General features: G+C 28.4%; 1 protein-coding gene across 3 annotated transcripts in view; it reads right to left on the bottom strand.

Annotated features, from left to right (window-relative positions):
- Positions 1-13,234, bottom strand: part of LOC117178783 (laccase-like) — a 72,429-nt gene that overhangs the window by 5,943 nt on the left and 53,252 nt on the right. For all 3 annotated transcript variants that reach the window (XM_033370257.1, XM_033370256.1, XM_033370255.1), the window contains 3 exons: positions 12,446-12,566; positions 10,900-11,110; positions 2,195-2,596 (listed from right to left, as the gene is read on the bottom strand). In XM_033370257.1, coding sequence (XP_033226148.1) covers positions 2,195-2,596; positions 10,900-11,110; positions 12,446-12,566 — 734 coding nt within the window. The remainder of the gene's footprint in view (positions 1-2,194; positions 2,597-10,899; positions 11,111-12,445; positions 12,567-13,234) is intronic.

Raw genomic sequence — 13,234 nt, 5'->3', positions numbered from 1 at the left:
AGTTCCTGGTTTCGTTTAGATCTCCTGGATTTATTCAGGTTTGTTTAGATATATTTTCCTAATCTATCCTATTATATCACCAACAAGGGACTAATTTTTTAATCTGCTTCTTCAATAGGTACACAAGTATCTGGTCCTGTTTAGAGCTCTGTGTTTCATTTATATTTGGTTTTTTATATTATCTTGCTCTATCCTATCATACTATCAGCAAAAAACCAATCTTTTAGCCTGATTTCACAATAGATACAAAAGTTTCTAGTTTTGTTCAAATGTAGTGGGTTTATTTACGTTTTTTTATATATTATCATATTCCATCCTATTATACAATTAGCAAGCAACTAATTTTTAAAGCTGTTTCCTTAACAGATACACAAGTTTCTGCTTTCATGCATAGACCTCCTTCCTTTATTTAGTTGTGGTTCTTATATTATCCTGCTCTATCCTATTAAACAGTCAGCAAGAAACCAATATTTTAACCTGGTTTCCTAATAGATTCAAAAGTTTCTGGCTTCGTTTAGATCTCCTCGGTGGATTTAGGTTTGTTTTATATACTATTCTATTCTAACATATTACACCATCAACAAGAAACTAATTTTTGAACCTGCTTCTTCAACAAATAAGCAAGTTTCTGGTTTTGTTTATTGACCTACTTGATTTATTTAGGTTTGTTTCATATATTATCCTATTCTATCATATCATACCTTCAACAAAAAACTAATTTTTGAACTTGCTGCTTCAATAGATACACAAGCTTCTGGTTTCGTTCAGATCTAGTGGGTTTATTTATGTTTGTTTAATATATTATCCTATTCTATCCTATTATTCCATCAACAAGGAACTAATTTTTGAACCTGCTTCTTCTACAAATGAACAGGTTTCTGGTTTCGCGTATAGACCTCCTTGTTTTATTTAGGTTTGGTTCGTATATTATCCTATTCTATAATACTATACCATCAACAAGAAACCAATATTTTAACCTGGTTTTTCAATAGATACAAAAGTTGCTGGTTTCGCTTAGATCTCCGGGATTTATTTAGGTTTGTTTTATATATTATCCTCATCTATCCTATCATCAACAAGGGACCAATTTTTAAAACCTGCTTCTTCAATAGATACACAAGTTTCTGGTTCTGTTTAGAGCTATGTGTTTTATTTATATTTGGTTTTTATATTATCCTGCTCTATCCTATCGTACTATCAGCAAAAAACCAATCTTTTAACCTGATTTCACATTAGATACAAAAGTTTCTAGTTTCATTTAGATCTTCTGGGTTTATTAAGGTTTTTTATACATTATCCTATTCTATCCTATTTTATTCTATAATACCATCAACAGGCAACTAATTTTTAAAGCTGCTTCTTTAAAATATACTCAAATTTCTGCTTTCGTTTGTAGACCTACTTGTTTTATTTAGTTGTGGTTCTTATAAATTTTATATTAGTTAGGTTTGGTTAATATATTGTTTATTACTAGCCTATACTATACTATCAACAAAGAACAAATTTTAAAAACTGCTTCCGCAATAGATAGACAAGTTTCTGGTTTCTTTAAGACCTCTTTTCTTTATTTAGTTGCGGTTCTTATATGTTATTAATAATGCTTACTATCAACAAGGAAGCAATTTTTCAGTCTGGTTACTCAACAGTTGCACAGGTTTCTGGTTTCTTTTAGAGTTCTTTAGCTTATATGGTTGCGGTTCTTATGTATTGTCAATATTGTTTACTATCAACAAGGAACCAATTTTTTAACCTGGATCCTCAATAGACAACTAAATTATCCTATCATAATCATCAAGAAACCAATCGCTCAAGTTTTTATTTTGGTTTAGTTAAAATATTATTTTATTCTAACCTATTATACTATCAACCAGGAGTCAATTTTTAACCCGATTCTTTGACAGATACACAAGTTTGTTGTTTTGTTTGTATCTTTTTTTTCGTTGTTGTTCCTATATTATACTAATATATCCTGTAACGCTATCAACAACAAAATAATTTTTCAATTTGGTTCTTTCACAGTTATACAAGTTTCAGGTTTCATTTAAATCTTACATTTATTTCAGTTTGGTTATCATAGTATCCTATTATTCTATCAACAAAAAACCAATTTTCCAACCTGTGATACTATCAAGATGAAACGAATTTTGCAAACTGGTTTCTCAACACATTACATGGTAATTACCAGACTACTCACCCTTTGCAAGAGTAATCGCATTGACTTTCTGAGGATTGATTGGATGTCCATCAAGGCCAATGAGAAGAAGAGAGTGACCATCAATAGACAAAGTCATAGGACAAGATCCAGAACCTGCTCCATTGGCAACTCGGAATCTGTGTCTTCGTCCAGGAGTAACAATAAAAGTTGACAGTGGTACATTAGGTCCACTTGGTTGTCTTCCTTTTCCATTAACAAGAAGAATATCCAGCTCGGTTTTGTCCCGGCTCACAGAGCCTTCGGATATCACAGGCTGCTGCCATTGACTCAAAAGTATCACATGATTAGGATCATCAATGTCGTACAACTCACGATGTGGTTCCCGGAGCTGGGCTTGTCTAACGATCAAGGAACCGAAGAGCCCATTTGCAACATCAGCTCCTATGATTAATAAAAACAGTTCATTTGTTTAATTTTTTTTGATTGATTGCAAAGAACTCCAGAGATAAAATTGCAGTGTTATTCTTATATTCTGGCCGTAATAACCTTAACTTAGTTTCCAGGAAACTTTATCAGAATTTAAGACATCTAAATTAGACTAAAATCAAATTTAACCAACCAAATCCCCTTCCTTCTCTTTTTTAAATTTCTTTCGCTTTTTCTATTATTATCAAAACACAATAAAAGAGCATAATATAAATATTCATCAACGTTTGGGCGCTTATGCAGCGCTTTTATCAACGCAAGAGAAATTTGAACAGGTGGGAACAGCACCGAAACCACGATGCTCTCTTTGATACCTGAGAATCAAGTCAGGGAAAAAATGCAAATACTCTATAAACGTTTCTGAAATGTCTATCACAAACACATCAGAAATAAAAAAAAAAGAAAGAAAATCAAGATTTATGAAACTTTATTGTTAAATATAATTAATTTGTTTGCCTTTTGACACTCACTTAATTCTCAAGTATGAAAGAGAGAGCATCGTGGTTTCGTTGCTGTTACTACCTGCTCAATTTTTTATTGTCTTGATAAAGAAAGTAATAAAAATAAGAATAAAAGGGTTGTCCAAATTTGGTCGTTGGATTCTTGGTTTTATTTTCAGGGATTTTAAAAATTAGAAAACTTTATTTTCAAAATTCTCAGATTTTTCCTGAAAAGATTTTTTATTTTTTCTGGCTATTAACATTCAAATACCAGCATTTAATCATGTAGTATTTTGAAGATCAGATCTTTTATAATCGGAATCAGATAATATTTCAGGTACAAAATAACACTGTTCAAATTTAGTTATTTATTTTAAACAAAAAAATTAATTTTCTACCTTAAAATATGTTTTTTAACAATATGCTTTAATGTTCAACAGTATTAATAAAATTTCGAAAAATAATTAAAGTTTTAACCTAAAAGGATAAATTTTTAACAAAAAAGTGTAATAGTTAATATTTTTACCAAAGAAAATGAGATTTCATCTAAAAAAGTTAATTTTATAACCAAAAAGGCGAATTTTCAAAAAATAGAGATTTTTCAGTCGTGGAAGAAAAATATATTACCTAAATTGTTCAATCTTCTAGCTAAAAGGCTAATTTTCTGTAGAATAATTGAATTTTCGACCAAAAAATTTAAATTTTCAGCGATAAAAATATAATTTTTTATAACAATATTTAAAAAATCATCAGCAAAATCAAACAGAGAAAAACTACAACCAGATAGTTAATTTTTTACACACGCAGTTAAATTTTTAATTAAAAGATATCAATTTCAAGAAGATAATTAAAATATAAACCAAAGAGATGATTCTTCTACCAAAACAAATAAATTTTCAAATCGAAAAGACGAATTTTTAAGAAATAGATTTAAATTTTCATATAAAAAAGATTTTTGTTTTGAGTTTTCAACATTTAAATATGAGTTTAAAACAAAAAGTAATTTTCCTTCGAAGATACTTGAATTTTAAACCCGAAAAGACCAATTTTCAAGGAAATTAAATTTTCTACGAAATAGTTGAATTGAAAAAAAAAACAGTTTAATATTTTCCCCTGACCGTTAATAATCAAAGATCAGAATCTTAACCTTTTAATATTTTTAACCTAGAATATTTTATAAACGGAATGAAGAAATTTCAAATTAAAATTGAAAAATCAAAAATTTATTCTGTTTGGCAGTTATTGAAAGTTCTAGAAATTCCCTGACTTTTGCAAGATTTTTTTTTGAAGTCCCTCACTTTTCACTAAACAATCAAATTTCCTTCTTTAAAAAAAATTGTGCTTTGTGAAGTTCGTTTTACACTCTAAAAGTACGTCAATTTTTAACTAAAAAGGGTGAATTTTCAACAAAAACCGGAATAGTTAAATTTTAAGTTAAGAAAATTAATTTTCAATTAAAAAAGTAATTTTCTGCTAAAACGATGAATCTTCAATCAAAAAGATTCATGCTCTATCAAGAAAAACGAATATTTAACTAAAAACTTAGATTTTGTATTCAAATCCAAATATAAAATTTCTAATAAAAAAATGAATTTTCAGCCAAGAAAATTAATTTTCTAGAAAAAAAAGACGAATTTTTAGCCAAAAGGATGAATTTTCAACCACGAAGATTAATTTTCTAACAAAAATTTAAATTTTGACAAAATACATTAGTTTTTAATAAATTGTTAAATTTTCAACTAAATAACAAAAATTTAACCAAAAATCGAATAGTTAAATTTTCAGTTAAAATATATTTATTAGCAAAAACAAACAAAATTTTAACAAAGTTCTTACATTTTCAACCAAAGAAATAGACTAAGAAGATTAATTTTTTTACCAAAAAAATATGAATTTTTCAACTAAAGAGATGAATTTTCAGCCACGAAGATTAATTTTCTACAAAATAAATGCATTTTTAGACAAATAGTTGAATTTCCAACCAAAAAAGATTAATGTTCAACCCAAAAATTAATATATTAATTCTCATTTATGGAAATTATTTTCAAATAACAAAAGAAGCATTTTCAACAAAATAGTTATTTTTTTCACAAACAAACAAAAATTTTTATCCAAAAAATTAATTTTCAACAAAATAGTTGAATTTTCGAAATGCGTATTTAAAATCAAACATGAAATAGTTAAGCATTCAATTAAGTACATGTTTTGAACCAAACAAAGAACGAGTTTTCAACAAAATATTGTAGCCTAGAAAATTAATTTTATATCAAAAAACACTAATTTTAACCAAATACATGAATTTTCAGCTCAAAAAGATTGGTTTTAAACTAAAAAATGGAACAGCTTAATTTTTAATTGAGAAAATTTAATTTCAAACCCAAAAACAAGTTTCCAAAAAAATAATTAAATTTTCAACCAAAAAAATTCATTATATACCAAACAGATGAGTTTTTAACCAAGAAGATTAATTTTCTCCCCAAAAGACGATCTTTCATCCAAATACCTAAATTTTCATCTAAACAAACGGAACCTTTAAAACACAAAATGAAATGGTTAATTTTTTCTAAATATTTATATTTTTATATATTTCATACAATTTTGTTATGCTTATATTTCATTTATTGTAAAATTTAGTTTAAAAATCGCACGTTTTTTAAACCAAATTTCACAATACATTAACTATTTTGAAGAATTTGAAAAAATTGGAAAATTTTAAAATATGAAAATATAAATATTGAGGAAAAAATGCGATTTTTTGTTTCAAAGTTACTTTTTTTAGTTGAAAACGCAGGTATTTTGATAAAAAGTTGTCTTTTTTGGGAGAAAATGAATCTTGTTAGTTAAAAAGTTAACTATTTTGTTAAAAATTCGTTCTTTGGATTAAGAATCAATTTTCAGTTGAAAATTTAACTTTTCCATTTGAAGTTCAAAATTTATCTTCTGGGTTAAAATATTTTGTTGGAAACTCGTTCTTTGTTTCATAAAAAGCTATTTTTTGTTGTAAATTTAATTATGCGACATTTGGTTGAAAAGTAATCCTTTATAGTTAAAAATTCAAATATTTGGTTAAAATTGATTCATTTGATCAAAAGTTAATTTTTTTGGTAAAAAATTAATGTTCGTGGTCGCAAATTTAGTTTCTTGGGTGAAAGATTCATAATTTTTGCTAATAATTAATTTCTTTGGTTAAAAATTGATTTATTTTGTTCAAAATTCGGCTTATTTGTTTGAAAGAATTTTTTAACTGAATATTTAACTATTTCATGTTTGATTTGAAATTTTAATGTTGAAAATTCATATACACATTAAGTTGAAAAACTAAAATATTCAATTTTTGGTTGGTAACTAATCTAATTTTAGTTGAAAATTTAACTATTTATTTGAAAATTCATGTATTTTGTATTTAATTAATCTTTATGGTTGGAAATTCATCTTTTTTGAAGAAAATTAATCTTCTTATTCTATTCGAATTTTCATTTGAAAATGATCGTTTTCAGTTGAAAAATTTAACTATTTCATTGAAAATTATTGACTTTTCTCAAAATTTAATTTTTTGCAGAAAATTAATCTTCGTGGTTGAAAATCCATCTTTTTGATTAAAACTTCATATTTTTTGGTAGAAAATTTATTTTCTTGGCTGAAAATTAATTTTTTTTGTTAGAATTTCAACTTTGTAGTTAAAAACGGAATTTTTTTGTTAAAAACTCCTGTTAATCTGTAAAAAATAAATAATTTTCGTTAAAAACTTAATTCTGTGTCTGTTAATTTATTTATTTTGTTGAAAATTCGTCTTTTTAATCGTAAAATTATCTTCTTGGTTGAAAATTCATCTTTTTGGTTAGAAATTCAACCTTTTAGTTAAAAATTCATTTTTTGGGAGGAAGATTCATAATTTACTTTGAAAATTAATCTTTTTAATTGAAAATTTATATATTATGTTGAAGATACGACTAGAAAATTAATCTCTTTGATTTTAATTTCTCCTTCTTTGTTAGAAGTTGAATTATTTGTTGAAAGATTCAGTTTTTGTGGTAAAGATTCTTAATTTTCACTGTAAATATGTTTTTTTGGGTATTTTTTATACAAAAAATTCATAATTTTCGTTCAAATTCATTTACAGAATTTTTCATTTTACTAGAAATTTTTTTTAGAGAATATTTTTAGTTTAAAATTGAACTATTTGGGCGAAAATTCATTATAATCGGCAAAAAAATAACTTTTTTAACTGAAAATGTACTTTTTCACCTTTGGTTTCAAATATAAAATTTACCTTTTTTAATAAAAAATTTGACTTTGCTTTGTAGAAAATAAATCTTTTTAGTAAAATATTTATCCTTGTAATAGAAAATTAATTTTTTAACTGAAAATTTATATATTTCATTTTTGGTTGAAAATTAATCTTTTTTTAGTTAAAAATTCATGTATTTTGTTGAAAAATCGTCTTTTATGGTAAAAAAGTTCTTGGTTGAAAATCACCTATTTAGTTTAAAGTAATTTTTGTAATGAAGTTTAATCATTTTAATTGAAAGTTCAGTTTTTTGCTTGAAAATTTATCTAATTTATTTTTTTTTTTAAATTTCGGTTGAAACAATTATATCTTTTAATTATAATTTTAACTGTTCCTTTTTTGCTTTAAAAGTTGCGTTTCTTAGTTGAAAACTCAGGTATTTTGTTGAAAATTTGTCTTTTTTGGTAAAAAAAAAGTTTATTTACGATCAAGCAAGTCAACAAATAAAAAACAAGATCAATTAATTTATTATTATATTATTACATACTCATTCGTAAAAGTGAAATGTAGTAGTCAAAAATTTCCGATCTATGGTTTTTAACAGATCGTTTTAAAAATATTCAAAAAAATAGAAAAAAAATATTTTTCTAGAAAATTAGTGTTTCACGTCAACGCGTGCTCAGTCAGTCAGTTTTTAGGGGTTTTTATAAAATTTTCAGGAAATGTTGTTCGGAATGTCCTTCGACTTATAGAGCAAAAGTAATTAAAAATTTATTTACAAAAAATTGTTCTAAATTTTTTTGGATGCGTGGGGCTTGTCAGACTTTTCTAACTGCCAGCGTTTCGTTTATCAAGCGAATTTTAAGCAACAAAAAACTTTCAGTGAGAAAGATGTTGACAACAGTACAAAGAATTTTTCTGGAAAAATTTAGCCCAATCGAATTGATATTCAAGAAATTATCAACGTCTCAAGTCGATAGCGGCTAGGCGACTCGCGCGCGGGCTGTCTCAAGGTGGGTTTCCATATGCGCAACTGAAGTCGCGCTACTTCATTTGCACGAAACTAGTCGCGCGATTAGTAATTCTTACGGGTTTCCTACGGGTCGCCTGCGGACAAGCGTGAGGCTCATCAGACTTCTCTAACTTCCAGCGTTTCGTTTATCGAGCGAATTTTAAGCAACAAAAAACTTTCAGCGAGAAAGATGTTGACAACGGTACAAAGAATTTTTCTGGAAAAATTTAGCCCAATCGAATTGATATTCAAGAAATTATCAACGTCTCAAGTCGATAGCGGGTAGGCGACTCGCGCGCGGGCTGTCTCAAGATGGGTTTCCATATGCGCGACTGAAGTCGCGCTACTTCATTTGCACGAAACTAGTCGCGCGACTAGTGATTCTTACGGGTTTTCTACGGGGCGTCTGGAAACAAATGACCAGGTCAATTTTCATTTCGTTGTCTGTAATCAGTCCAGTTTGAACGTCTGCTGCAGTAGGTTATACAGTAGCACATGACAGCATGGATCAATTAATAATTAATCATCTCGAGGAAGAAGAAGAGGGAGTACTTTTTATGCTTTTATTGAATGAGACAAGTCGAAGATAAATTCGAGAACTTTTTTTAAACAGGGAATCAGAGGAATTTCAGAAAATTTTAATTGAGCGGCATTTTTATAGTGATGACACAGTGTTCCAAACGTTTTCCCGCGTTAATATCAGCTAATTTAATAACATTGGTTGAAGATCTTCAGACAATAACAAAATATGCATGAAATTCCTGTAAAAAATATTAATAATTTTTCTCTTAAGCAAATAATTTAAAGAAATATTTAGCAAGATTTCAAAACAAACGTTAATGTATAAATAACAACTGAACAATTCATAATTTTTATCTTCTGGTTTAAAAAGTGTCAATTAAAAAAAATTGTAATCCATCAAGTTGTAATGCTTTTCGCTGAAATTGCTTTGAATTATATAATTTCACAACAAATTTAATTAGTTGATTAATTCTTCAAATTAGAGAATTGAAAATTATAGCGTGAATTTTTTTGAACCTTCGATCTTTACAATTGATGAAAGTTAGAATTGTTTTATTATGTAGTTTACCTATATTTATTTTTAAATTGGAAAATTAAAAATTATACTTTCTTTTTGTCAATTAATTTCAAGGGTATATTTAAAAATATTTAAATATTTAAGCAGAACTAAATAATTAGCAGAAAAGTAACATTGCGCAGAGAAAGTATTTAAAAAGTGTAAAATAACACACTTTTGAATATTCGAGTCGCGGCGGCTGGGTGGCTGGACTGCTTCTCGAGTAGTCTAGTCGTCGCGATTTATAGCCTCCCTCGGGGTCCCTACCGTCGCGCGTCAGATTTCGCGCACCAGAAAAGGACGCCATATGATTCAGTGAGAAGCAGTCATAAACTGAAACGCGCGATTTGAGTAGCGCTGCTCCAGTCGCGTATAGGGAAACCCACCTTCAGTTGCGATTTGCAATACAATTCAATATACAATAGAATAATTCTATTTTTGAGACAAACTGTACAAAAGTAAAACAAAAAATAAACATCTAATAGTTGAGATTCAACGGATTCTCAATTCCACGAATTTTTCAACGCTTCAATTTCATGAAATTGAAAAAAGTAAAAGATCGAGAAAGTACGTTTGTTTTTCATTCCTGTTGTAATAGAGCATTAGTATTTCTTGGCATAATATTAATATTTCTTTAAATAATATTGAATGAATAAATTTGTTTACCATATGCACTGTTCTTTATTTATGCATAATACTTTGATACTGCCTGATTACTTGAATAGTTTTTATTTTCGACCCCGGTGAACTGTATTATACATCGCATCTGAGACAGCCCGCGCGCGAGTCGTCTAGCCGCTATCGACTTGAGACGTTAATGATTTCTTGAATATGAATTCGATTAGGCTAAAACTTTCCAGAAAACTTCTTTGTACTCTTGTCAACAACTTTCTCGCTGGAAGTTTTTTGTTGCTTAAAACTCGCTCCATAAACGAAACGCTGGAAGTTAGAGAAGACCGATAAGCCCAACGCATAAAAAAAATTAACAATTTTCTGTTAGAAATAAATTTTTTATTTTCAATTGCTCTATCATTCAAAGGACATTTCGATCTACACTCCCTAACATGTTTATTGAAAAATCAAAAAAAACTGACTGACTGACCACGAGTTGCAGTGAAAAAAGAATTAAAATTGAATTGTTAAAAAGCCAGATTTTGCTTTAATTATAACATTAAAAAAGCTAACATTTTTTGCCTAGGGGAAAAAGATGCGCAGTGAAATTCTACATCTAGATATATTCTTTAAAAATTAAGATTCGAAAATGTTTCTGAAAGCTTCTAGGGGCCTTCTCACTCCCGGTGAAATAATTTTATGTACCCTTATTCGATCCGGCAGCTCAATTAATCTAAATAGTTAAAAAAATATATTTCTGTTAAAAATATTAATTCTTTTAACTGAAAATTTAACTATTCGATTTTTGGTTTAAAAGTAACTTCTTTTAGTTGCAAATTAAGGTATCAATTAATTTGTTCTGATATTATTTAAAAAAAAATAGATTACCAGAATGAGCATGCCACAGGTGAGTTCCAGGTGCAGAAGCACGAAATTTGTATTGGAAGGTCGTGTAACTGGGAATTGGACATTGCGTTATAAGAGGTGCTCCATCCATACATGGTGTCTCAAGTTGAGACTGTCCCCTCCAATGAATGACCGCCGCTTTCCCTGGAAGCCTGTTCACGACATCCACGACGAGGATATCATTTTCGCATACCTGGAATTTTTTTTAAGATATGCACTAAATACCTACATTCTCTCAGTAATTCCCTGAGATATTATTTATCTGAAGTTAGATAAAAACGCTGCAAAAAATTGAAAACTACAATCATCCTACGACGGATAGTTTTTATCCGCCTTGTGTCAAAAATTATCTGCCTTTGGATAACTGTAGTTTTCAATTGTTTGCAGCGTTTTTATTCAACTTCAGATAAATAATATCTCGGGGATTCAGTGTGCTATCTCTTCCAAAAGCAATTGAGTTGACGGATGCAAGAACTCGACAAGCGCTCGAAAACACGTAGAAGTATTGTCCACTCGGGACAATCTATCGATAAAAAGAATGGTGACCAAAATGCAAAACAAACTATACGTTCGTATTCACGCTGACGCGGCCGACCAATTTTTCTTGAAAAACTTTTTCATTCGACAATTATTACTCAAGATAAACAATAAAAACTTAGAATGTTTTCAGATCAAAAATCGGACTTTTATAAAACACAACTCGCGATTATTCGGCCCTTTGTTATTAAAAATGCTTAAAATTTGTATGGTGTATTCTCATTATATAAGTGATGACTATAAGCAGCGCAATTTTTTTTTAAAGTAGTTTTTTTATTTCTTTTCATTAACAAATTAATTTCGAACGAAACCCACGTTTCGCCAACTTCGACCAATGGGAGGGTCATCGAAAAAATTTTAGTTGATATAACTTATCACGAGAAAATTGTTCACTAGACTTTGAGAAAGTTTTTCTGAAAATAAAAAAATAAAAAATCGGTTGAAAATTGTGAAAATGGCAGCGAGTTGAAATCAACACACTCTGTAGCTCCGCGTGTGTTGACTTCAACTCGCTGCCATTTCCACAATTTTCAACCGATTTTTTATTTTTTTATTTTCAGAAAAAATGTCTCAAATCCTACTGAACTACTTTTTCTGACAAATTATTTCAATGAAAAGTTGTGTTGTGTAAAACATCGATTTTTGATCGGAAAATTTTCTAAGTTTTTATTGTTTCTCTTGAGAAATAATTTTCGAATGAAAAAGTTTAATAAGAAAAATTTATCTGTCACCTCTAGGTGAGTGCAAAAAAAATGGTTGTTTCACGTTTTAGTAACTTTTCTTTTTATCGATAGATTATCCCGAGTGGACAATATTTCTACGCGGTTTCGAGCGCTTTTCGATTTCTTGCATCCGTCGCCTTAATTTCTCTTTCAACGATTTTAGGATTGCACAACTTTGTGGTCAAAAGAAAAAACAATTTGAGTTTCTCCATTGTTTATTGAATTTATAATATCAGGAATATTTAGAATAATAATAGGCAGTTTTCTACCTGAATACTAGGTCCAGGCATTTGTCGATTAGCAGTGAAGAGGCCTCTCTTCCTTCCATCTGCTGAAACGCAGTGTTTAGCTAGACATGCGGTTTCATTGAAAGGGCAATCGCCGCAAGATCTGTAATCATGATTTATTGATGGTAGAAAGTTGAAGAAAAACGATAGCTATTAAATCATAAAATCGAGATGAGTTGCGTCTTTCGTAGATAATGAGACATCCGGATTATATACACAGATGTTCAAAATAAACATTAAGGGCCACATTCTTTTTATTAAAAATTGATCTTTTTGATAAAAAAATTTGCAACTAGATTTTGAAGTTAAACTGCTTTGTCAAAAATTAAAAAAAATTCTTTTCTTTTTAAAAATTCAACTTTTTGGTTGAGAATTCTCGAATTTTTCAAAAATTCGTCTTTTTGGTAGTAAATTAATCGTTTTGTTTACAAAATTCATATTTTTTATTAAAAATGTAACAACTATCTTTTAATGTTAAACTGCTTTCTTAAAAACTAAACGAAAAATTTGTTCTTTCTTCCTTAGAAACTCAACTTTTTGGTTGAGAATTCTTGAATTATGTTAAAAATTTACTTTTTCCTTAGAAAATTATTCTCTTGTATCAAAATTCATATTTTTAATTAAAAACTTAACAAATAGGTTTTAATTTTAAACTGCTTTGTTAAAAATTAAACAACAATTTTTTTATTCATTAAAAACTCTTTGATACAAAATTAATCTTTTTCTTTAAAAATACTTCTTTTTACTTTCAAATTCCACTTTTTGGTTCAG

Source organism: Belonocnema kinseyi, chromosome 8 (assembly GCF_010883055.1).
Source record: "Belonocnema kinseyi isolate 2016_QV_RU_SX_M_011 chromosome 8, B_treatae_v1, whole genome shotgun sequence".
NCBI lineage: Eukaryota > Metazoa > Arthropoda > Insecta > Hymenoptera > Cynipidae > Belonocnema > Belonocnema kinseyi.
The sequence above is the reverse complement of the archived record's forward strand: the minus strand, read 5'-3'. Positions and strand labels throughout refer to the sequence as shown.